This window comes from Homalodisca vitripennis, chromosome X (genome assembly GCF_021130785.1).
Source record: "Homalodisca vitripennis isolate AUS2020 chromosome X, UT_GWSS_2.1, whole genome shotgun sequence".
In the NCBI taxonomy this organism is placed as follows: Eukaryota; Metazoa; Arthropoda; class Insecta; order Hemiptera; family Cicadellidae; genus Homalodisca; species Homalodisca vitripennis.
In genome coordinates, this window is record NC_060215.1 from 68,839,750 (window position 1) to 68,863,964 (window position 24,215).

A 24,215-nucleotide genomic window follows, 5' to 3' on the forward strand; every position below is an offset into this window, starting at 1 on the left:
GGAACTGTGAAACAACAATGTGGCATAGCTGTGTTTGTCTTGTATCAGATTTAGCAACCAAATGTTACTCGCTATTTCAACAAAGTGATATTAATATATTTTTGTTTTGTACAAATAACGTGATTATTTATTTAAATTGTTTTGGCGTTATAAACAGCTATTAACAGAAAAAACATTATATTTAAGTTTAACGTTTTAATGCGTGTGTTGTGGGGCGAAAATTCATAAGAGAAATCACTTTGTCTTTCTCCCAGGAAGGGAGAGAAAAACAATTAAATTAACTTAATTTATATGGCAGGGGGGAGAGCTTATTTGATTTCTTACGAAACTATATTTTTTGTCAACTGCATTGGCATAATGTTTTAAAACAAAAGGATAACTGGTGATTTGTGTTGTATAGTACTATTTTGTTTCACACAATGCTTCGACACAGCAATTTATTTTCTATTTGAACATTTAGTTTTAATTTAATATAACATTTTAAAGGTAGTTTAAGGACTAAAACTATAGATTTTAGGTAATGTATTCAAGAAACTTAAAAATCCCAAGTTGAGATAAACTATTACAAATATTAGAGCGTTTATTGTGTCTCAACACATGGAAATTCAAACCTTTTAGAAATAGTAAAAACCAAGTTTATTTAAAAATCCTGCCTTATGTTGAAATTCCAGTATTTCATGTATTAATTCTAACTTAAACTCTCCCGGCTGACATGTAAGTCCCACATTCTTCTTTTTTTGTCTGTTAGCTTTTTATTCTTGAGCTTCTTTCTAGTGGTGACGCTTCTTGTATTTTACATTGTTTTTACACACTTTACGAGTAGTTGTAATTGTTGTTCCGTCTCTAACCTTCATAATTCTACCACTAAATCTTACTAGACACAGTCCAGCAGCACTTGTACTCGAAGAAAACACAGAATTACCAATATTTAATTGTACCTACTTAGGTTTCTAGAATTCTTTTCGATACTCTCCTAATTTTTGGAAAATTTTCCAAATTATACATGCAAACTTTCAAATCCATTTTACAAGTTCGCCAACAGCACAAACTGAATACACACATATATACTCCTCATTTACACAGTATAACAAGAATACAGATAGAATGATCATAGTAAGATTCATATTGTTACATAAATGCCCTGCACTAGCAATACTGTTGAATATAGGTAGGTTAGCGGAAGTAAAACGTAAAAGAGTTGAGTATTCCGGCCGTAAAAAGGCTGAAACTATAAAAGTATTGATTAAATGTTCTTCAAACCCAGAAAGAAATTTTTCTTGTACAGTCCCCTCAAGAAGTAAGCATAGTATGCTGAAATTTCCTTACGTGCTGAGGCCCCGTTTTAGTCCATTGCATTGCATAAACCTTGATTCAAAACATGTTAAAATGAACTTTGGTGCAAAATACATTCGTGTTTTCGTTTACAATGTACAGCCAACTAAATAAATGTAGTTAGAATTCTAAAATTGATTAAACAAAAAATGTACATGTAGAAATTAAGTTACTTTCTTGGTATTTCATGGCTAATTTGAGGTCAGAATTTAACAATCCGTTTGGCGTGATTTTAGGTGTAAGGAATGGAGTATACCTGACGGACAAAAATAAGATAAGACGGGCTTTTAGAAATTGCCCAATATTTAAACACAAGTAAACCCTATTTTACAAAGATAATCGAACGGTGGCTGGAGTTGACTAAGACAAGAATTATATTTGTAAATACATTAATGTCGTGGATAAAATTTGTGCTTGTAGTTTATAGTTTTAAATCTTTTAACATAAATGATACTGATATTTAAATGTGTTTTTCGTTAATATACCATTTTAAAAGTTTTTAAATCATAATACAAAAGGAAACCAGACTTTGAAATTACGAACAGGCATGAATTGAGTGGTCATTTTCTCGTATATGTGGAGTCATATTCTCGTATTTCTTCGACACGGTTTGATGACTGTACAATGTTTTATAAAAAATTGCCGAAATTATAAAATCAAATCCCACTCACCGACTAATCACTTTATCTTGGAAATTATGCTGTTTAGGAAACACGTCTTCTTATGACATCACTGTAATGATATTTTTCACTAGATTGCCATGTTATTGAATCTTAAATAGAAAATCTTCCATTTACTCCATATAACTTATCTGCTTTTATTGGTAAATAATTGCCAATACTAAACTCTTACTTTGTCAATCAATTCTTACTTATGAGTTACGATCAACTTTTGAGTAAGGACGTTAAGAGTATCGTTAGCAAACCCACCACTACTATTAAATACTAGCTTTTTGGATACTATTAAATTGAGCTGTATATTAGTTTATACAAATTATTTTGAGGTTATCACACTAAAATCCGTTTGCTGCTGAATCTCTTTACATTTAAAATACTGTACTGCTTATATTTTCCAGTTTTTGTTGTTGGTAATTCTTGATCAGTTGTATTTTTATTTACAATTGGGGAGTCGCTTAGTTAAGTTAATGATTAATTCAAGAGTTAAAGCTATAATTGATGTTCACACATTCTGATTTATTAGACATACGTATCTACTACAGGGTAGCTTCTCTAAGGTTAGGTGATTTCACTATCTAGGCGATGCGGCCGTTGTTTTAAAAATTTACCATCAATTTCTTTGATATTTACGGTTTAGTGTCTTACAGCAAAACATTGTCTAACTTTTGTCCATGTTATAATATAAACTAAATAACGAACAAAGAAAATATTAAGTGAGTTAACACTTCCATAAACGAATTGTGAAAACTGCTCAACTCAAAAGGGCGTATTGAATGTTGGGACTTTTATATTTGAAACCACCACATAATTCGATCTAAATAGAAAATCATGGTATACTAGTTCTGGGCTGTCTTTGATCTGAACCAAAGTTACACCAAACTGTAATAATTTTCTTTACATCGGTACCAAAAGTCGGGATTTGTACTGTAATGATGTGTACACTGCTTGTGCTCAGTATGGCACTCACTATAGAAATGATTTCTGTAATGCCTCAATTTGAAGTTAAAGTTGCTGCATGTCTGTATGACTCCCTGTACAAATGAAAGAACTAATCTTTTAAAATATATTGACATCAAACTCTTTTGTTTGTTCCGTTACATACTTCCAAAATTATTAGTATAGAGCAGCAGGTTATTCTACAACGCTTAATAGTAAGTAGACAACATAATTTTATATCAAGCATTGGTGTGCACTGGTATATAATAAACATACTGTACTCTGTTGATATATCTTAAAATGAACGCTATATACATTTTTCACGATTAATTAAGCTTTAGTCTTTTATTTCACTCTTCACCACTATAAACATATAGTGAATTCAGTACCAACCCATTGTGAGCAGATCTTTTAGGTATGATTTCAATATTTCGATTCTAATACGCTTTTTATATTTACAAATCAATTATGTTTTGTTAAAATACAAAGTTGGAGTTTTATAAAATTTGTCAGAACTGGTAGATTTTTCAGCGGATGCCTAGTCTCAAGAGTTTAACTTAAAAGTGATTGTTATAAGCCATAGAATACAATCACGTGCGAAGGCTTAGATCATGGGTTGATTTGGCGTAGAATAATTTCGCTTGAAAATATATGTACAAATTATTAGGTGTCTCAGAATATGCTGTTTTAGTAGCCATCACATTTGAATGTCGTTCAAATTTTCAACAATGTTTCTACAAACCTTAAGATTAATGAAAAAAAAAAAAACAGATGTGGCTTAAATTTAACTTGATCATTTAAGTTATTAAATTTTAAATAGTTTTTTTTTTTCAAGACAACTTGGTGTTTTCTAACTGGCGTCGTAGTAATTTATGAAATTATATTCCCACTGATAAACGTACATTTTCTGTAGTATTTTGTATCTATTCAGAAGCTATACAGTAATACAGAAAAGTGAACGTGAACTTGTAAATAATGAGAAAACCGGGTTCAACGAAGAGGAAAATGAAAGTGAAGAAGTGTTGACGTCAAAACTTTGTTTGGATACGTGACAAAATGATGTTAAGTTGTTTAGACCAAAGAAATCCTTTTTACCGAGTCGTGTCGTCTGTGGTTGCACTCTGAAAGCTTTGATCATACATTTGAAGTATAGGGGTTCTTTCTCTGCACGAAATACTGTGCTTAACACTAGCGGATAATTGTGTGATATCATCGACAACGGCCTCGAGTGGTTTGACTTTTGGGCGTTCTTCTCTTAACAAGTGGACCAAAAATATATTTCCACATGATTTATTCTTAGTAAGTTATTCTGGTTATTGTCCAACACAACGTATAGTGTACTGTATAGTATATACGGTGTATGAGTAAACGAGATTACGTAATGAGTAGTATCAACACGATATCGTTGACGCATTTTCACGCTTTGTAGGACGCAGTTTAATGTTATATAAAGCAAATATCGGATGCGCTCTCCTTTTGTTATAGCAAGTACAAGAAGCCTCCGAGTAGTATTATTACTATTAGTAATAATGAGAAGTACTAGCAAAACCTATAAAAAAACATAAAATTCGTTATAGAACAAATCATTGACTATTTTCCCCAGCTGATTACACTCTCAGGCGATACCTTATCGTAGATTGCTTTGTTTTCTTGTCTTTACGGGTATCTAGTACAGCCTTTGTCTTCTCCCTCAGACAAACTAAAATATATGTTACAATATTTCAGTTTACATCTCAGTCGGTAATTAAAGACGATCTAATTGTAACAAATGCGTGACTGATGCAGAAGTTTCTTAATATCACATTTTCGAAATATGTTGTTTGGAAATTGTATCACATATGACTAAGCCAGAAATCAAAGACAAAACAACATTAGAGTTGAGAACGTGATCTTGTTGGCCGCTGACTTGGGTTTGCTTATCTCTGCAGTTCCTGTGTGATTCATTGTTAATACCAGTTATCACAGTCAGATTCGCATATCAGTACAATGATTCAGCTGCACACTAAACGGAAAGGTACCTAGTAGGAATAAATTCTTGCTAGTTTATACCTTCCAGTTGAACCTACCACTGGGCACAGCAAAAACCGATGTGTCACTTAAATCTGGGCAACCTTATGGATGTCCAGCAGCGGCACATCACTAACCGCAACTGTCGAGATTCTGGGGTGCAAAGGTAATTCGATAGGTCTAGTCTACTGTGGGAGTTGGTAGGGTACGTTCCCTAAGTGTCCAAGGTAGTTGCTAGCCTCAACATAAGGGTGTGCCACCTCCTGCCTGTTGTGACTGCAGAGGCTGTTTCAGAGCCTGCCTCCCTTTCTGCCGAGGGTGCATACATGGCTTGAGATTGGTGCCCTAAATTCTTCATCGTGGATCTCGATAGAAGGTGGCCCCTACCACCAACCTTACCCATACAGATTATTATGTCACTCCGGAAGCAGCGCGAAGGTCCTTATAGGACTAGGTGCAATTTATAAGCTTCTTGTCCTAAGAGAGAGGAAAAATGAAAATGTACGACTGCAAGTGAGGTGGCAGTCGAGATTTGAAAATATGAACTTTTTGGCCGCAGAATTTGGATTACGTATCTGGGCAGTTCCTGTGTGATTTATTGTTCATACCAGTCTCGCTATCACATAATTTGGCACCTCTAAATGATAATCCATCCTGCTGTGTTTTATACGAATGTACTTTTTGATTTTGCCTTTACCCATTAATTTACGGTGCTATCTTGCTAATTAATCATAAAAACTCTGGAATTTATGAGTTTTGAGAATATTTGCCGGTAATATTTCCTAGGAATATTTTGTCGATTTAAAATTCTCTGGAATTTTAACATCGCTACTTTTGGTTTAAGCCTATTCATTGTCAACCGACAATTGTCGATGTTCTCGAGACAGGAATTTAGTTGAACAATTAATAGTCTTATAAATCAAGATAACCTCGTTCGTGGTAAACTTATGCGCAAAAGTGGTCTGTTTAAATTGCAAATACCTAATAAATAAAATCAGAGTGTAAATCAAGTAAAGCAGAGCAGACCGAGACAATTCTCCTGAGGCACACCTCGCTTTTTGAGAAAATGTTATATCTCTCTTTACATTTTTTACCCTTACTTATTTTTCTCTTAGGTGTGGTTACATCGACTTGATTGAATTCTAAAACCATTTAAATACATCAGCACCATAGGGATCCAATAGGGTTAAAAAGTAAGGTACCACAACGAGATAAAAATAGGATATACACACAATAGTAAACTATTTTTTATCTTTTTACGATTAACAAAATCATTAAGGTTTTTCAGAGCAGTACAAGTACTATAATCCAGTTTTTGTAATGCACGATTTTATATTCATTTATTTAATTTTAAGAAATAACACATGTAACTTAACCTAAATGTTAAGTTAGAGGAAGTTTCATTGTAGGCGATACACAATACTCTCGTAAAAGTCTTTTGATATACATATCTTGATTTATGTGATGAGTATTTGCTTTCATAGTGTACGGACATATACGAGTGTGTACAGTGTATACTGTAATTCTAAGAGCTATCGATTTAATTTGTTCATTGCTGAATCTATTTAATTTTTAATTGGTGCTGGAAAGCACTGTGGATACTGGTAACAAATGTATTCATTGTTCTTACTTGTTCGGAAAAATTCCTATTCATGCATCACTTAGTCATTTCCATTTCCTGTGATAGAGTACTGATTCTGTCACCAAGGTTGATTTAGTGGAATCTTTTCTCTCATTTTCATCACACCGTTTGTCAAGTTCCGAAATAATTTTTATCCCTGGAAGAACGTGTTCTACATCACACCATGTTCCTTTATACTTATTTCAAACATCACCGCTCTTGATTTTCTGATATTATTAGTAAAATCTATTCTTTAATTTTGTCTTTCTTTGTGTATGTATCATTCATTCCCTATGGGATTTTATTCCCTTTCCTCTTTTCAACGCACAGTCTGTGCACGTGCATCAAATACTCCTCTAATTCGTATGAAGAATGTTAAAGTTTTATCGACTTATGCTCATTCATTCCAGCTGTAGCGGCACACAGTGAATCAGAAATCCCTATTACTATGGGCGATAAATTTCTGTAATTTTTCTTAATTATTAGTTTAATGTCCATTTTTGTTTTGTTTCCGCCTACATGATCTCTCTCCCTATGTTCCCGAGTTTTTCTTGAATCATTACCAGCCGTCTCGATCTCGACTGACCTGTTCATTGTAATGTGTTCTAAACACAGTGACAGAACTATTGTCACTCTTTTTTTGTTTTTTTACCACTTGTAAATTGAATTCCTCTCCTGGAAAGTCAGCTATCGTCTAACTATATGAATTCACTTTAATAATGTGCCAGCAAATCTGATGAGTAAATTACCTGTGACGGTATGTTAACCTTTGGGGGGGGGGGGGGGCATTGACTACAGTAAACCCCAGGTCTCAGTCCCTTCAGCTTAGGGACAATTCTTAGTAGTATGTAATAGGGTTCGTTTAATATGTTTCTAAAGCTCGGAATTTTAAATGGCGCCCAATGTTGTCTAATTTTGAAATGTTCATATAAATACAAAATCATTAATAGCATTTTTGAAATGACAAACTTTTAAAATCCTGTCACACAAAAATGTTATTGTGGGTAATCAGTGTGATTGATTAGATTGGACGTTCTCTGGTACCTGCAGTTGTGCGTGTAATGTATTCATTTGACTGTACTAGAATGTAATCTAGTGGACTGTGGTATTACCTATTCAAACAGGTTAGCGAATTCATTGGCAGTTAATTACATTATGTTATCGTAGCGTATACAAGAACTATTTATCTATTTTGATTTCACATTAGTATGTCTTTATTTCATTTTAATATATAGACTATTGTGCTGTCGTGATAATCTAATTTGTGATTTCTTGAGTATAAATGCTAGTCTCACCTCAGAAAATTAAAATCTGGTTTAAAGAAAAATAATTGGTCAGTAACAAGAAATCCGGAGAAAGTTTTATGTCACTTTTCAGTTACTATACAAAATATTATTGTCTACACTATTCGTTATACATTCAATCAGAACGTAATAATCGCAAACCTTCTTTATTGCTGCAACTGAGCACGAGATAGCTGGAGGAAATGATTCGTCAGTAACAATTGTGAGTGTATGGCTCAATTGGAGTAAACTGCAGGAAGTCGACTCCAACTACTTACTCGCGATGCCACATTGCCGTCTCTGCCTCCACACTGAAGTCTACTGTTACCAGTACGAGAAAGGAGAACAATTTCATATTTTTTTCAAAACGATTTCTACCGTTCCTTTATTTGACCTTTAACTCAAACATCCAACTGCCGTGCGATTTCGTTCATCAAGTGGTAACAAATCCGTTGGTTCAGACAACCACGGTACGCATGTCGTAACCGGCGAGAGAGAGTACCAACAATTAATTATTTTACTACTTCATTTGTTGAATTGTTTGTAAAGCGATTTCTGTTGTAGAGTTGTACTGATGACACCCAGCGCCGTATATAGATTTTTGCCAAACAAACTAGTAATTGTAGTTAGGGTAACTTAACGTGCGCCGTACATTACCTTATACTTTGCTAGTAAGCAAGATAATTTAATTGCGTACTTTTGTGAAGTATTGTAGACTGCGTACAAAGTTATAACGGCTAGTAATGTTCGACACCAGCTTCCGCACTCTACTTTGACTCGTGCATATTTTCGGCCTGTAGTCCGTGATTCGACTAACAATCACAGACTCTTGTCACAACGGTTGTCAGGTTGTCAGTTTTGCCGGTGTCAGTCAAACCGAGAGAATAGCACGGTCGCGGGGCCGGAGACCGACAACACCGTTAGTTTTCTACGGGCCCGCTGATTTGCTTGACATAACTCGCGAGTGACACAACCTCTTTCTCATTCATGGAATTACTCAACCAACGAAAATATTTTTTTATTGTTTACGTTGTAACTACTGTGAAGTAAACAGTAAATCAATAAATTGTATTTAGTTTGATTGTAGTATTTGAACTTTTACATTGAATTCCTGAACTCATGTAAAAATAATATATTTGTATAATAATTTTTAGTACGATCGAGATGATCGAGATTTTCACTACCGCATTACTTCTTTTTTTTTGATGACGCTAATTTATGCTACACAGGTAGCACGGGTCACATACAGTGTGATACAATTTGTTAGTCACAAATACTGTGAATGGGGTCACAGCAATTCGAGGAACTGTGGCAATATTGTGGCAAATATTTTTAATTGTAAGATTTATAAATTTGTATGACGTGCCTTTTTAGAGCATCATCAGCGGAGTAGCATGGACGATTGGGTGCGGGAGTGGATTTACAGAGTCCTTAAGTTTGCTCTTTACTCCGGGCTTAACATGCACAGTATTATGTACAGAGCGGTAATGTCTATCCTTGTGGGAAAATATTGTACTTAAAATATCTTAATAATATTATAATGTTAATTACAGTAAAAATGCCCAATTAACAATTTAAACCCCGAACACGTTTAAGCCCTTGTTATTGATGGCAGAATCAGAGAGTTGTTTCATTTTAAAGATAAAATTAATAGGCATCCAAACGCGCCTTTTCGTTTCATTTCTTAAAAGTATACAGTACTTTTTGAATATTTAAACAATTAATTATATAGCAAAAACGAAAATTGATTGTATGAGTATTAATTATAAGGCCATAAAAATGATTGAGGTTTAACATTGTTCTCATGGGGCTAAAATCAAGATAACTGCCAGCCAGTATAGCCACATCTTGATTGGATTTTAGGGATGCTGTGTATAGAGTGATCAGCAATTAACTGCCCACAGAAAATCTTATGTCGAAAGGCTGAAACATTTCATCAACTTAATATAGTCAATACTAAAAAATGTTAAAATTTCTTATGAGTAGAGTTTAATCTACGTTCGAAATCCAAAAATGTTTGCTCAAATATAGCCTTATTTGTAGTGTTATAAGTTTTATTCTATGGCAAAATATTGAAATGTGATTTGGAGGCATTTTAATGGTAGGGTAGTACCATTAAGAAATCTATTTCATGTCATCTAAAATGAAAAATTAATAAAAGTAATATAGTTAATAATGTTTATAGATGTGTTTGGAAAATGAGGATTTTATAAATAATTGGAAACTCAATCGGTTTTACCAATATTATGTTTTGCATTAGACTTCTAAAACTGTTATGGATGGGACAAATTTAAATAATTATTATAATAATAAACTGTACGTTCAAAATATTCCATCTTAAGGTTATGTTTTATCAGTTAAATTTATTAGTGTGCTGTCTCTCAATACGCGCACGCGCGCACACACACACACACACGCACACACACATGCATGTGCTCGCTAGATTTATTAGGGTTACGGTTTATTGCATTTCTCTGTGCCAAACGGTTCAACCACAAGAGATTGTGACTGGGTGGCCTGAAACACCCTGTGTATATACAGGCTGTAGAAAAACTTCCTCATGATTACAGATAATGGAATAAAACTTGGTTTATCATTACTACACCTATAAATCTACTTTTTAAGTAACTACCTTTTTTGTCATGTTAATACTTTTTAAGTTATTGAGATAAGTTACTGACTTTTCAAATCCAATAGAGGATGCCCTACAAGAAGTTCAGCAAAAAAATTTAACGTAAGCATAGCCCAAGATATACATTATTTTAAACAAAAAATATTTGATGTAAAGAGTCAATAACTACTTTAAAAACTATTTTTAAGTCCAGTATTCATTTACTAAGTTTAACTTTCACAACTTGGGTCAAGACAAGAATATTAAACCACCTAGAACAGGACCTACATTATACATGTTTCAAATTTTAAACGAGGATAATTTTTAAAGAGTGAACCTTTTGAGGTCTGATTTGTGGCATTGTACTCTACTAATAAAGACCTTTAATTTGATGTACTACTTGACCTATGGTCTAATTTAAGATTTCCTTCAGACTCCTTGCGGGTCATCCCCCTTTAATGACAAAAAAATCGTAGTTACTTCAAAAAGTAAATTTATAGGTGCAGTAATGATGTACCAAGCTTTATTGCTTTTCCTGTAATCATTCGGGAATTATCAAACCTGAGTGGAACTTTTTTACACCATGTATATGTACAACCTCTTGTATATATATATATATATATATATATATATATATATATATATATATATGTGTGTGTGTGTGTGTGTGTGTGTATGTATTTGGAAAAATATTACTATTCATGTGTTTAAAACTATGTATGTTGTTTGGCTTGGTAAGTACTGTTTGAAAATTCTTGCAAAATTTAAAACATAAATATACTGGTATTTCTGCCTTTCCGTAATTCGGCAAATTTAATAATGTGTTTGGGTGTGATGTGTTACAGAAGCTGCAGACAATTGGAGAAGACTTCTGTGGGCTGGATGTGAACACACCTCTAGGGGGAGAGACACCAATGGCTGCTGTACCAGTCGTCGTGTTCAACCACCACTTGACCGCCATTGCTGCCACCTCCACAGGCGACTACACCGTGGTCTTTGTGGGAACCAGCAGTGGCCATCTCAAGAAGGTAATAAGCAATATTACTTCCCAGTAACGATTTAGTGATATTTTACAATCAACAGAGGAGAATTTCATCAATACATGTTACTTTCTTTGTGACCTATATAAATTGCTTATGAGTCACAATTTGAGTGATAGTCACTAGGTGTTGATTCAGGGCTAGTTTAATGCTGGGTAACAGATTTATTGTTGTTTTAAATCAGATTTGATGGATGGGTTGCACACCTATTGGTAGTTTCTTAGTTTTCAAAGAAAACTAGATCTGTCAAAACCCAAGTCCTGTTATGTGCATAGGGGCTTGTCCAATAGTCTGTAGAGTCAGGATGTTTGGGGATACATTTTCTAAGATTCAGGATATGACCAACTGATAAGTCTTAACTTAGGAGTTCATCTTCCTGGAAAGAGAGGTATATGGAACTGGACTGTGTCCTGCTTGAGGGGTTCTGGTAAGTTGAATTTGTGATATTAGTGAACGTTTCTTCACCCACAGAAGTGAAAGCTACTTTATTGTCCCCTTAAATTATTGAAGGACATGCCGAGGTGTGCAACTAAAATAGATATGTTGCATTACAGAATTATACTATTTAAATTTTGTTCTATAAGAAATTTTCAGGAATTTAAAATAATGGTGTTATCAAGAATTATATATCTATTGGGGTCCCAATGGACATAACATTGCTGCTCATTAAAAAAAGGCATTACTAATATAACTACCTGCGCTTAAGCTTTAACTACAAAATCAGCACATACAGGGTGTCAATTAAGTCTGGAACCTCTTTTTAATTTTTAAACCACAATATAAAAAAATACCAAAGTTCACACGTGCTTACTGGTGGTAGTAACGCACATATCTGCCCAATTACCGACCAGATAATCCCTTTGGGGGACGGTCCACAAGGAGTCAGACAAAATTCATAAATAGCAGCATAGGTCAAGTTGTCCCCTAAAGGGATTATCCGGTCGGTAATTGGGCAGATGTGTGCGTTACTATCACCAGTAAGCATGTGTGAACTTTGGTATTTCTTTCTATTATGGTTAAAAAATTAAAAAAGAGGTTCCAGACTTAATTGACACCCTGTATGTTTGTGTTACGGTAACAAGCTTATAGCTAGTAAAATGTGAAGAATGTTTACTCAAATCACATAAATACTTTGATCTCAATTAATTGTAATGACATGAAAATTAGGAATGTACAGCTAGTTTATAATGATGTTACTTTAAAGTTCATGACTTAACGGTTTTTGATTTGAACATAAACAAAATTAAGGGTGTTTGCTACTGTTTTGTCACTAACATTGTAACACAGGCTTTCAGATATTTGCAATTGCTCTCTTCTTCAAGTATTGAACCACTGATGCATTTATTATATATAACAATATGTTTTAGGGTTTGACACCTGAAGAAGAAAATAAATACAAGTTCTGTTAAAGTAGGTTTTTAGTTTTTGTAACATAAATGAAGATATTCACTAATTTAGTTTAAATAAAACAGGTTTCTTATATTTTTGAATTTAATGAGTTGGTCGTTTGTAAATGAAAGAAATTAATTTCATGTCATTTTTAGATTGTGGTGGAGAGCTCAAAACTAGCATTAGAGTATGGAGATCTGCCTGTGGTTGAAAATTCTCCAGTCAATCCAGACCTGAGATTTGACAACCAGCTCTTACACCTTTACGTCATGACGGAGAAGAAGGTAAGTAGTAACATGTAATAGAAGTTGGTATCTGAAAGATGTGAATGATATAATGTAAATTGTTACCATTGATTCACAGATTCACAAAATGAATTTTGAAGGTTAATCACCACAGTTAAACTGCCATATAATTAATATTATATGAAATATGGTTAAGAAAAGAGTAATATACAACTTCCTGTTGATAACTTTTGGTGCAATGGTTTAAAAAATATTTTTAATTGAGGTTCCCACTTTTCACTAATATGATTGAATCACCACTCTTGAACATACCAATTGTTCCAAACAGTGAGGTGGCCTAAGTATGTCATGCAAGAACAATAAGATCTTAAAATAATAATATCTATGAAATGTTAAAATAATTGCAATGGTACTTTTTTAAACATTTAAAGAACATACCTCCTACTGAAATGTCATGACTTAAGAGAATAGTAAGAGGATGTTACTGATTTTTATAATGCTTACTTCAATTTCACTTAAACACAATAATCATTATAAAATGAATGCCAGCTTTGATAATAGAGAGAAACAAAGTATATTTGTCCTAAGAGTGAAAAATAAAAAGTAGTCAAAAACCCTTCCAAAGTACAGCAGGGGCCTGTACAACATATTTAAAATGGTTTTTAGCCATTTTTATCGATTTTTTTGGCTTTTTACCGGGATTTCAAGTTGCCGGCCCCATTCTGGGCGACAGAGCGGCCACCTGTTTAGATTGTCAGATCTATTGAGTGGACACTGTATACCCATTGAAATCCTAACTGGGTGATATGGAAAGAGTTTAATGTATTTCACACAATAGATGGGGGATTATGAACTCTGGGCTCTAGCGTGGAGCTGAGTTTATGATGAAACTGGAGGGGTTGCATCCTCTAGCATGTATCAGGCAATCAGTGGTTATTCTGTATGTAGGAAATAATGGGTTATCTGGTTCCCTTCCTAAGTTTGGTGTGACAGGGTTAATGTTAATGGTTTGAAAGGGAAACCATATAAGGGGGGGGGGGGTTGCTTTGTGTCTTCAAAAGTATCTGAAGGTGTCAGAATCAGCTGCTGGTTCAAGATGATGTCCCCACCTTACACTTTGATGACAAAGATGCAATCAGACTGCCCCTTTCTTATCCCTCTTCTTTCCTTTTTCCCATTCTTCTGGTTTCTGGGGGTAGCACAACAAGCAATAATGCTGAGTTTGCACCATAGGAATCCTCCTATTATCAAAGGGAAAATTAAAGGACACAATTATTTTCCTCAGAAAAAATCGTTTGGTTAATGTTTTTGTGTTGAAAGTTCTATATAAATATATTACTTTTAACTGTAAAAGATAAGATGTATAAAAGAATATGTTTTGTGACAGGTGTCTAAAGTGAAGGTGCAAGAATGTAATGTTTACAAATCATGCTGGGATTGCTTGGGAGCCAAGGACCCATACTGTGGATGGTGCTCACTGGAGAACAAGTTAGTACTTCGAACATAATTCCTATTGTCTTACTAAATGTTTCTAATGATTGTTAGGCATGGTCTCTCCATAAATCTATTTACAACAGGGATGCTTATATTAATAGAGATGCTGTTAGCCAATTCATTAGAATGTTTGAGTACAAGTAGGATGGAAGTTTTGAAGAAATTAGGTTACATACTACTGGAGAATATTTCTCGAATCATTTGTATGAAAACATCCTCACCAAATCTCTAAACCTTTTTTAAATGACTTAATTGGCATGGGGAAGGATAACATTATGTGACCAAGGAGAGGTCTGAGGTGGCTTAATGTGTTAAGTAACATGGCAGTCTCCCTCTATTAAAACATTTTAAAAAGTGCTTTTAGTTAATTCCTAAAAACAAAACTCAACACTGAAGAACCCCATTTATTTATGTGTGGCCTCTTCTTTATATCAAGGTGAGAGTAAATGTGTACGTAAAGGGATGATATGCATTTTTAAAATATTAGTTGTACTTATGAGTTCTGAAAAAAATAAGTTTAAAATTTAAAGTGATATTTAATAAAAAAATCATAGTTTATATTTATTGTGGCAAAAACAGAAGATATATTGTATTTTATTGCACCAAACTCACCAAATGTCATTGACAAAAACTAACACTAATTCTACAAGACATTTTAGAGAATACCTTAATTAAAATTCGTTATATATCTCACCACATATTATTTTTTCAATCAAAACAAATAAGTATAATAAAATATTTTTAGTATTACAATATTAATATTTAAATAAACATAATAATTATAAAAAATATATTTCTTAATAGTGTAGAAGAGGATTTTATATATAAATTACACACAATAATTACTTAAAATGATCTAAATTACCTATTAAATATTCATGTATTAATCACTAAACCCTGAATTTATTTAGAACTCTGCTTCAATATTTATATTATTTTTACTTTGTATTCATTCAATGACTGATTTTATGGTATTCATCTTTTTAAATATAATGTTGTAGATACAAAACCTTGTAAGAACATTTCAAATTGGATGCAGTAATTTAATTTGGCACTACTTTATTTTATTGGAATATATATATTTATAATAGATTCAAAGGAACTCATTTTTAGTTATTTAAGAACTAGTTTTTCCATTAAATGTCATCAGTATTATTATTTTATTTATTTAATTTTAAATTAAAAACAAAATGCTGGCTACAGAATTTTTGAATCTTTTAAAAATATATTAATACTGTTCAATGTTTAGTTATGGTTCTAGTTGTATTCAACATAATTATAGGAGACAATTTTTCTGCTAATGTGTGGAAGATATTAAAGCTGGTGCAGTACAAAGTGCGTGAGCATACTCATCAATACAGACAGATATTTCAATCTATTGATTAGTCAAATGGGAAGCGCCATCTGGTTCATTTGTTTGAAGTGGCTAATGGTCACTTTCAATAATTTACAGGAAGCCGTTAAAGTGAAGACTTGCTGACATGTTTAGTTTTAAACAAAAAACAATCCTTTCATTCTTAATTCCTTGAAGATGATGACAGAATACACAGTTTTATGTTATTGTAAATTGTTAATAGTATATTAATTATTTTGAAGAACAAAATCACTTATCAGCATGTTAGAGCTGTTATTGAAATATTTCAATCCTGTAACTGTTTAGAGTGTAGTTCAATGATTATGTTCTAATTTTGTGTTTTGTTCGAATATAATGTTACACTTAATGAAGGGAAACAATAAAACCTCACTGTTACCTTCAAGTGAGCTTGATGTTGAAAGCTTATATTCAAATTAGTAAATGAAATACCTTCTTAATGTTATCTATTTTGTATCTAAAGTGTGATAAATATCTGAAAATAAATGGTTGTAACAGATGCAGTCTCCGGAGTGACTGCCAAGATGCTGCTAAGGACGCGCTGTACTGGATCTCATACAAGAGTGGACGTTGTACTACTATCACAACAGTGAATCCTAACCAGCTTCAACGCACAACTGCCAGAACAGTATGTGTGGCATTCTCTATCCACTTTAAAATTTACTTCTTGTAATTGAGTATCAAATCTGTAGCAACCTAAGTAAACTCATAAAAGCTCTTGATGAAATAAGTTAAATTTTTATTGATTAAGCTATACAAATAAGAAAATTATAAAATATATATGTATACTATATTGTTGTAATATGCTGTTGCTGTGAGCACAAATCGAAATATTTATATACAAGCTATATAGATACAAGCAAATGTATTGAGTTATTCTGAGAAAGTTTAAAAATATAATTTTATTGTTGGCTGAACATTATCCTAACAACAATACTCTTTTACGTTTTATACTGTTAAAATTTATACAAGTAAAGATAATGTTGTGGGGTAAATAAAAATGTTAATTGTGCTGTGTTTTAAATTGTATAAAGAACAATACATGTTATATAAACAAGATATTATGTAATACCAACACATGTGTATATTACTGTTGTAAAGGAATTCTCAGTCAGCCTGTACAGTTAATCAACATAAGCTGTTAGATGGGAATGAATCAGTTTTGTATTCAAAGTTATCAGGTAGTTGATCTTTTAGTTTAGATCAGATTCCATTTGTTGGTATGGGCCAATACACCTAAGCGGGACAATCCCGGCTCCAGCGATATTGCAATATTAATCCATTAGTAAACCATGACAGAAAGCGTTGTGCAGCAAAGCACCTGGCCAGTTCCAAGCTCTTGTTTGTCAATATAATTCTTGCATTTCTTGACACAAACATTTAGTAGTTATTTCTTCTGATTGTTTATTCTACAAATATTTTATGTCATATTGTATTTGAGATTAGTAGTCTGACATAAATTACTGGTGGTTTTATTTTAGTTTTAATAATTGTTAATCGTTGTTATTTTAAATCTCACCCAGCAATATTTGTGACATTATTAAATTAAAAAACATAGCTATACCTCGAATATTTTTACCATTTCATGAGCCTATTTGATCAAACTTTAATCAAATAAAATTGATAACATCTTGTTTGGAGAAATTGTATTCTTTTAGCGCAGTTTACATAAAAGCAATATGACTTATTTGTTTACATTATTAATATACTATCTGAACTTTAAAATTTTAATGTTATGAATTAGTTAATGAAACAAATTTGTGAACAATGGAGAATAAGAATAAGAAAAGTTTGAGTAGATTTACAAAACCTTTATAAGGATTCAGAAAAAAACCATAGGATATTATATGCTATTATTATAGGAGACTATTATATTTGTACACATTTTATTTTTGAGTTTTAATACTATTATATGCCTCCAATTAAATATGAAGGAAATATTAATAAAAACCTGTGAACAAGTAAGAAAATAAAATAAATGAAGGTAGTGAACCTCTGCAATAACTGTTACCTTTGTAGATTTTGACTCTTGGTTGGCTGCCCTATGTACAAACTATAAAGCACTAGGCCAATCCTTAAACATAAATACATTTACTAATTAATAATGTACCAATAATTTTTAATTGTAAATAACTTAAATCATTGTAAATTTCATTGTATTATTAATTTAAAATATAAAGTATTTACTAGCCACCATAACCAGTTTAGTATTAGACAGAAAATATATAGTTTTATTTTTTATTTAAATGGCAAAGCACTTATTTTATGTTACAATTGTAACTATTGTAAAATGTAGTGTGCTAATGGAGACTGAATTGAATAACACTTGTTTATTTAGGCAAAGAGTACAGTTCTTTCCTTACAGTGCAAATGCATGTTTCTTTTATATTATTGTAATACTCAATTTTGGACGATGCACTGTTGCAGCTGGAGCTAGTAATAGACAACTTGCCCACCCTGTCAGGGCAGTTCCAGTGTGCATTCACAGCCCTAGACAAGTCACTGACAACTAACGCCACTCGCAAGCCGTATGGAGTGAATTGTACCACACCACGCACTGACTTACTGCCTTCCATTCCACAGGGCCAACGTGAGTACCGTAGTGTTGTCTAAAGATACTATTAGTCAAAACTATAGTGGTTAACTTATGCTGAAGGAGGAATTAAAGAAAATTAATTTTACATTAAATCTTATATTTCGCTAATAAAGCAACAAATAATCCTTATAACTCTACAAGCCACATTGAAATTATTAAGATTTCACAGAATCACATTTTGTGAAAATGTTCCAGATTTGTAAACCACACTAAAAGAATTTCTAATATGACACATTTGAAAATCTAGTCATATTTTTGTATATTTTTAATTAATCTAATATTTATTTTAAATTTTAATCTGCCACCATTTTGTACTAGAATGTGATAGATACTTTTAACTTATTTTCTTTCATGAGTACTTAAGGTGGTGCCACTTGGTTTGGTTTTACATTCAAAATTTTAAGTGCCACGGAAGTGGGGATTCATAAGATGGGGTGAAACTGTGATCAAAGAATTCAGTTTTGTAATGATTAAGAAACACAAACTATTATTCTTATTTTTAACATTTTATTAAATTGAACACGACATGTGTTTCAGCATTGTGCCATCTTCACAGTCTACAAATAATTTCTCTGACAAGATTAAGACATACTTACATATTATATGTGACATTTGTATTCTAGGGACAGAATTGCAATTTTTATCTGTTTTTTTTTTATATATATATATATATATTCAATGTCACTAAAATTAAAATCTTAGTATGTAAATATTTATTTATTTGTTTATATACTTTGTTCTGAGGTTTCACTGTTAAGATTGCATAATGCCAAAACATATTTTTGTTCAATTTAATAACATTTTTAAAATGAAGAGTATTTTTATTGATAAAAACATTATATCTTAATTATAGACTTATTAATATGATATGAAGTTGTATTTTCTGCAAATCTATACTTAGATTGTTATATGCAATTACATAAAATCCAATAATTTAAGGATGTCATTTTATTATATTTTAAAATAAAATTATGCAAGGAATGCATCAATTCACAGGCATCCATTTTCATCTGGTTTGCAAATTTCTGGAATTTGGTGTCCTGCGTTAAACTTTATTAATTAGTGCCAGTTTAGTAAAATCTCCGTACTTGTGCATAGTTTGATTTTTTTTTAACAGTAAAGTTAAACTCCTTTGTAACTACTATTAATAAACTTTGTATTCCTCATAAAATTGCATACACTGTTTCTTTTCCAAGGATGTTTCTTCTTATGTTGCCAGTTTGTTAAATCATACATAAAGAAGACTGCCTTTAAAAAAAAATAGTGTAAATAATTTCAACATTTATGATCAATATTAATTTATAACAAACACTCCAATAATATAGGTTTTTTATTTTTGTGAGGCCTTTTGTACTCATTGTGAACATCTTCAGACCCACATAACTGAATACTTGTAACTTCAGAACTCAGGGTATGAAGATAATATGTGTGAAGATGTTCTCATTGAGTACGAAAGGCCTCACAAAAATTAAAAAACCTATATTATTGGAGTGTTTGTTTTAAATTAATATCTAATTTCCAATAAGAAAAGAGCTTCAAGAATGTATTTATGATCAAAATAAATTCCATTTCGCACTGTCAGCACCCAAAACCGAATATAGATAAACCTAAATATTATATACAAATGATCAAAATAAATTCAATCTTTCACTGTCAACATCTAAAAACTGTTTTGTGAACTCATTAAAAATCTCAAGTGTGAACAAATAGAAAAGGGTAAGTTTTTCTCAAACGTCTTTTGCATTTTCAGGTAATGTCTATTTTACTTCAAAATCTGAACCGTAACAAAAGTTTTGTATTATTTTTATCTTTAATTAAATTACACAATATTTGGGTGAAAGTTGTTAATCCAAGGCCATCCAAAAAACTACAAAATATCTCATATTTTAATTTTGTACCATTTTATACATGTATAAACTTATGGCAATTTAATGTTTTTATTGGATGAATAGGAGTTGTTTCGATCTAAACAAAAGCATGAAGCAAAAGAAAACACAATGGTTAAAGGGATTTATGTTGAAACTGTTTTTCATGGTACAAACTTAAAATTAGGTTTTACGAGAGTAAAAACTGCAAAATTAAGTCCAAAATTTCTATGGAAAGACTTTGTGTCCAGTGTTCGATTATTTAAAAAATAAGTTTATTAAAGTTTTCAGAACTAAATCTTTTTTTTACAAAATAAAAACAGGTAATTTGGTTATAGAAAAAGTTTGTTTTTATGTACTTGTAAGAATATTAATTTTCTTAAGAGTATCACCATTTTAATTAAAAGCTGTTACTTGTCTAAATAAAAAAAGTAACAAAAACATAAATGTGTATCTGTATTTAGTAATACCTTTACAAAATGTATTGTGGAACATACTCTTGGAGACGAATTGTTCACTCTTAGATATTGATAAAGTAAAAAACGGGTAATAAAGTTATTTTTACTGCATTAAGCAATTTAGGACAACAAATTTCTAAGAAGTAATTGTATGAATATCTATTTGTTTACTGGCTTTTGTAACAATGATTCTGAAAACAGAGAAGACCCTCTGTTTAATAACAGGTACTCACATTTTTATGTAGAAAAATTCATGATAAGGACTTTTGACAAATGTTGTCTATTAGGAAATTATGTGAAAAAAATGGAGATTGAAAATGTAAAATTGAAAATTTTGATATGAAAGGAATAACTTAAATATAGAATGTTTAATTTTTTTTTTAATATTAATCATTGAACATTTATCTTTTAATTTCCATGGGTTTATTTATAATAAAGCCAAATATTATTACTGCAAAATTTTATTTGACGATAATATGGTTAATGCATCTAACATATCTCCCTGCATGAATAAAATAATCATACCTATCTCCATATGTATTTAAATTTAATATTTTGTATTGAGCGTACAATTAATTAGTTTAAAAAATACATAATTTACTTCCAGTCAGCAATGAATTTGTCTTAAGAACACAATTTTTACTTTTAGTAATGTAAAACTGGGGAGTATAAGTTTTTATTGTTTATTTTAGTATAATCTCATCAAGGTTTTAACCCGTAACAGCTCAGTGTAGCCATATGGACACTGTTGTATGCTTAGTACTTTCACAGAATATGTTCACAATCTGTATTAATATGGACTGTAATGGGTTAAAATGTATACTACATTTCATATAATATATATTGTATATGTCACTGGTAAATAATTACAAACGTTGCAATTTTATGTTTGCAGATCATTTCACAGCAAAGTTGTCAGTGCGAATGACTAACGGACCAGATTTTGTGGCAACTAACTTCACATTTTTCGACTGCAACACGTATAGCTCTTGCACACAGTGTGTATCCTCATCATTTCCCTGCGATTGGTGTGTGGACGGCCACCGGTGTACACACGACACTGCGGAGAACTGCCGTAACGACATCCTTGTCACAGGCGTCAGTGTAAGTTATCCTGCTGGCACACTTTCGCTTTGAGTTTTCTTTTAGGCATTCGAATTGATAATTATCGTAATATAAACTTTTAATGACAATTCAAAGTCAAGTTTTAATTTTAATTAAAATTAAATTACTTAGTTCCATAATGAAAACTTATCCAAATGTGTTATGGTTTAGTTTAAAGTATAATAATAACAATTTGAATTGATTACTAAATTCATCCTCTCTTTATTTGTACTCTTTTACAGTCAACTAGTCATTTTTTAGTATTTGTAACTGTGTTATGCTCAGAGCTCATGGTGAGCCACTATGATTTAATAGCTATTTGAAATAGTTAATTTTCTTGGTTGTTAATTATGTCTATTGTGTCTTTCAGAGGATAGGGCCGAGTTACCGCAGTGGGCCAGGATTCTGCCCAACTATCAATGCCACATCTGGAGGTTCTACTGAGATTCTTGTGTCGTCAGGACTCAAGAAGAGTCTCAGAGTCAAAGTCCATATAATTGGGGTAAGTTTGGGTTACATAGGTACATTACAGGGTGATTTTGTGATAACGGTACAAATTTAAAGGTATTGCAAAATAAAAATATAAGGAATTAGAAATTACCCAATCCTGTTATTTTTTGTTTTGTTTTCAAAATCTATATATTCTATATTGTACAATTAATCAATGTGCTTTCATCTGTTTTACAAAGCGGTTTTAATTACACAATCAGTTTTAAAAATTCATAAATTAACATTATTGTTGCTGAATGCATCTAAAATTAGCGAATAAACGGTTTTCAGGAAATATCATTATATAACTATTGATCATAAATATGCATAAAGTATTCTCGTGTTGATAATAATACTATTATGGTGTTTTTTTACAGCAATTTATAGTACAAACCAGGTTTGTATGCCAGTTCAACATTGAGGGACGGGTAACAAGTGTGAATGCTAACCTCCTTGGAGACACTATCTATTGTGAGAGCATGGAATTCTCATACACCTCTAAGGCGCCCAACATCACAGCAACGTTTGCTGTCATCTGGGGTGGCTCAAAACCATTGGACAACCCGGACAATATCCATGGTATTTATTGTTTAAATATCAAATGTGGCTTGTTATATAATCTATTAAACAAACAAATAAAAATCTCGGTAGTGTTGATCTTAAAAAGGTCAAAACAATCTGTAAAACATTTCATACAATAAGTCTAAATACAAATAATGTATTTTGTTTTAAGTTCATACACACAATTTGAAGTATCATACAATTACAAAATACAGTAGCTACTTCACAATTGCAGCAAAAATCAATACTATATACCAATGAACTTAGTATGAAAAGTTCTGTATTAAAAGTGGTATTTACATCTTATATTTATGCACACACCACATTGCATTATTTACTACTTCAGAGCATTCCCATTATATTGCCTTAAATATGTTAACTGTCACGTCATATGTTTCTTATGGCCCCTTGAACATATGTATTGTTAACTTTTTCCATGTTTTCTAGAAATAGGCACCCAATTCCTCCCAAAGTTCTAAATTTAAGTTTTTTTATGATAAATATCAATGGAGGAAGGTTTTTAATATGTCAAATTTAAGTTCATAGTGTGGAGTAATCAATGTGAAATGGCTTGTGCTGTTTTTTATTATTGTCTGACTTCAAAATGTTAGGATTTGTCTTCTTTGAACTTTGTCACATAAGAACAATGTTAAACATGTAAACTTTTTAAATGTGAAGTACAATTTGAAGTACAATTTTTTCACATGGAACTGTTGCGTTCATATTTTTTTAGTAATAAAACATTGTAGTAAAAATACGATGTTTGTTGGAAAAGTATCTGGCTTCCTATTTTTCTTTGCTACACCCAGTCAGTAACTCACAATGCTTTGCTTTGTATGTTGTTACATGTGTTTACCTTGTATTTCACTATGACTGAACGCCTTGAGCAAATAGTTTGCAACAAGTTTTGCCAGAGACAATCTCTATGACACAGAAAGCTTCTGATGATGAGTCTATAGATTATACTCAGATAAAAGAGTGCTTTAGGCAATTCATAGATTGTTGCAGTTGGTCTGTGCAATGAACAAAAATCCTGCAAAAATTTAATGTTTTGTGTGGCAATAAACAAAAACCATCGATTGACTATGAGAGTTGGGAGAAGACCTTGGTGTTTTAAAATTTGCAGTTTGGAAAT

The 24,215-nt window shown here is 31.9% G+C and overlaps 1 protein-coding gene across 1 annotated transcript in view; it reads left to right on the forward strand.

The window, feature by feature from the left end:
- Positions 1-24,215, forward strand: part of LOC124369142 (plexin A3) — a 141,074-nt gene that overhangs the window by 78,291 nt on the left and 38,568 nt on the right. The window contains 8 exon segments of the mRNA XM_046826919.1: positions 11,313-11,495; positions 13,052-13,180; positions 14,529-14,629; positions 16,506-16,635; positions 18,435-18,597; positions 21,822-22,030; positions 22,401-22,532; positions 22,897-23,098. Coding sequence (XP_046682875.1) covers positions 11,313-11,495; positions 13,052-13,180; positions 14,529-14,629; positions 16,506-16,635; positions 18,435-18,597; positions 21,822-22,030; positions 22,401-22,532; positions 22,897-23,098 — 1,249 coding nt within the window.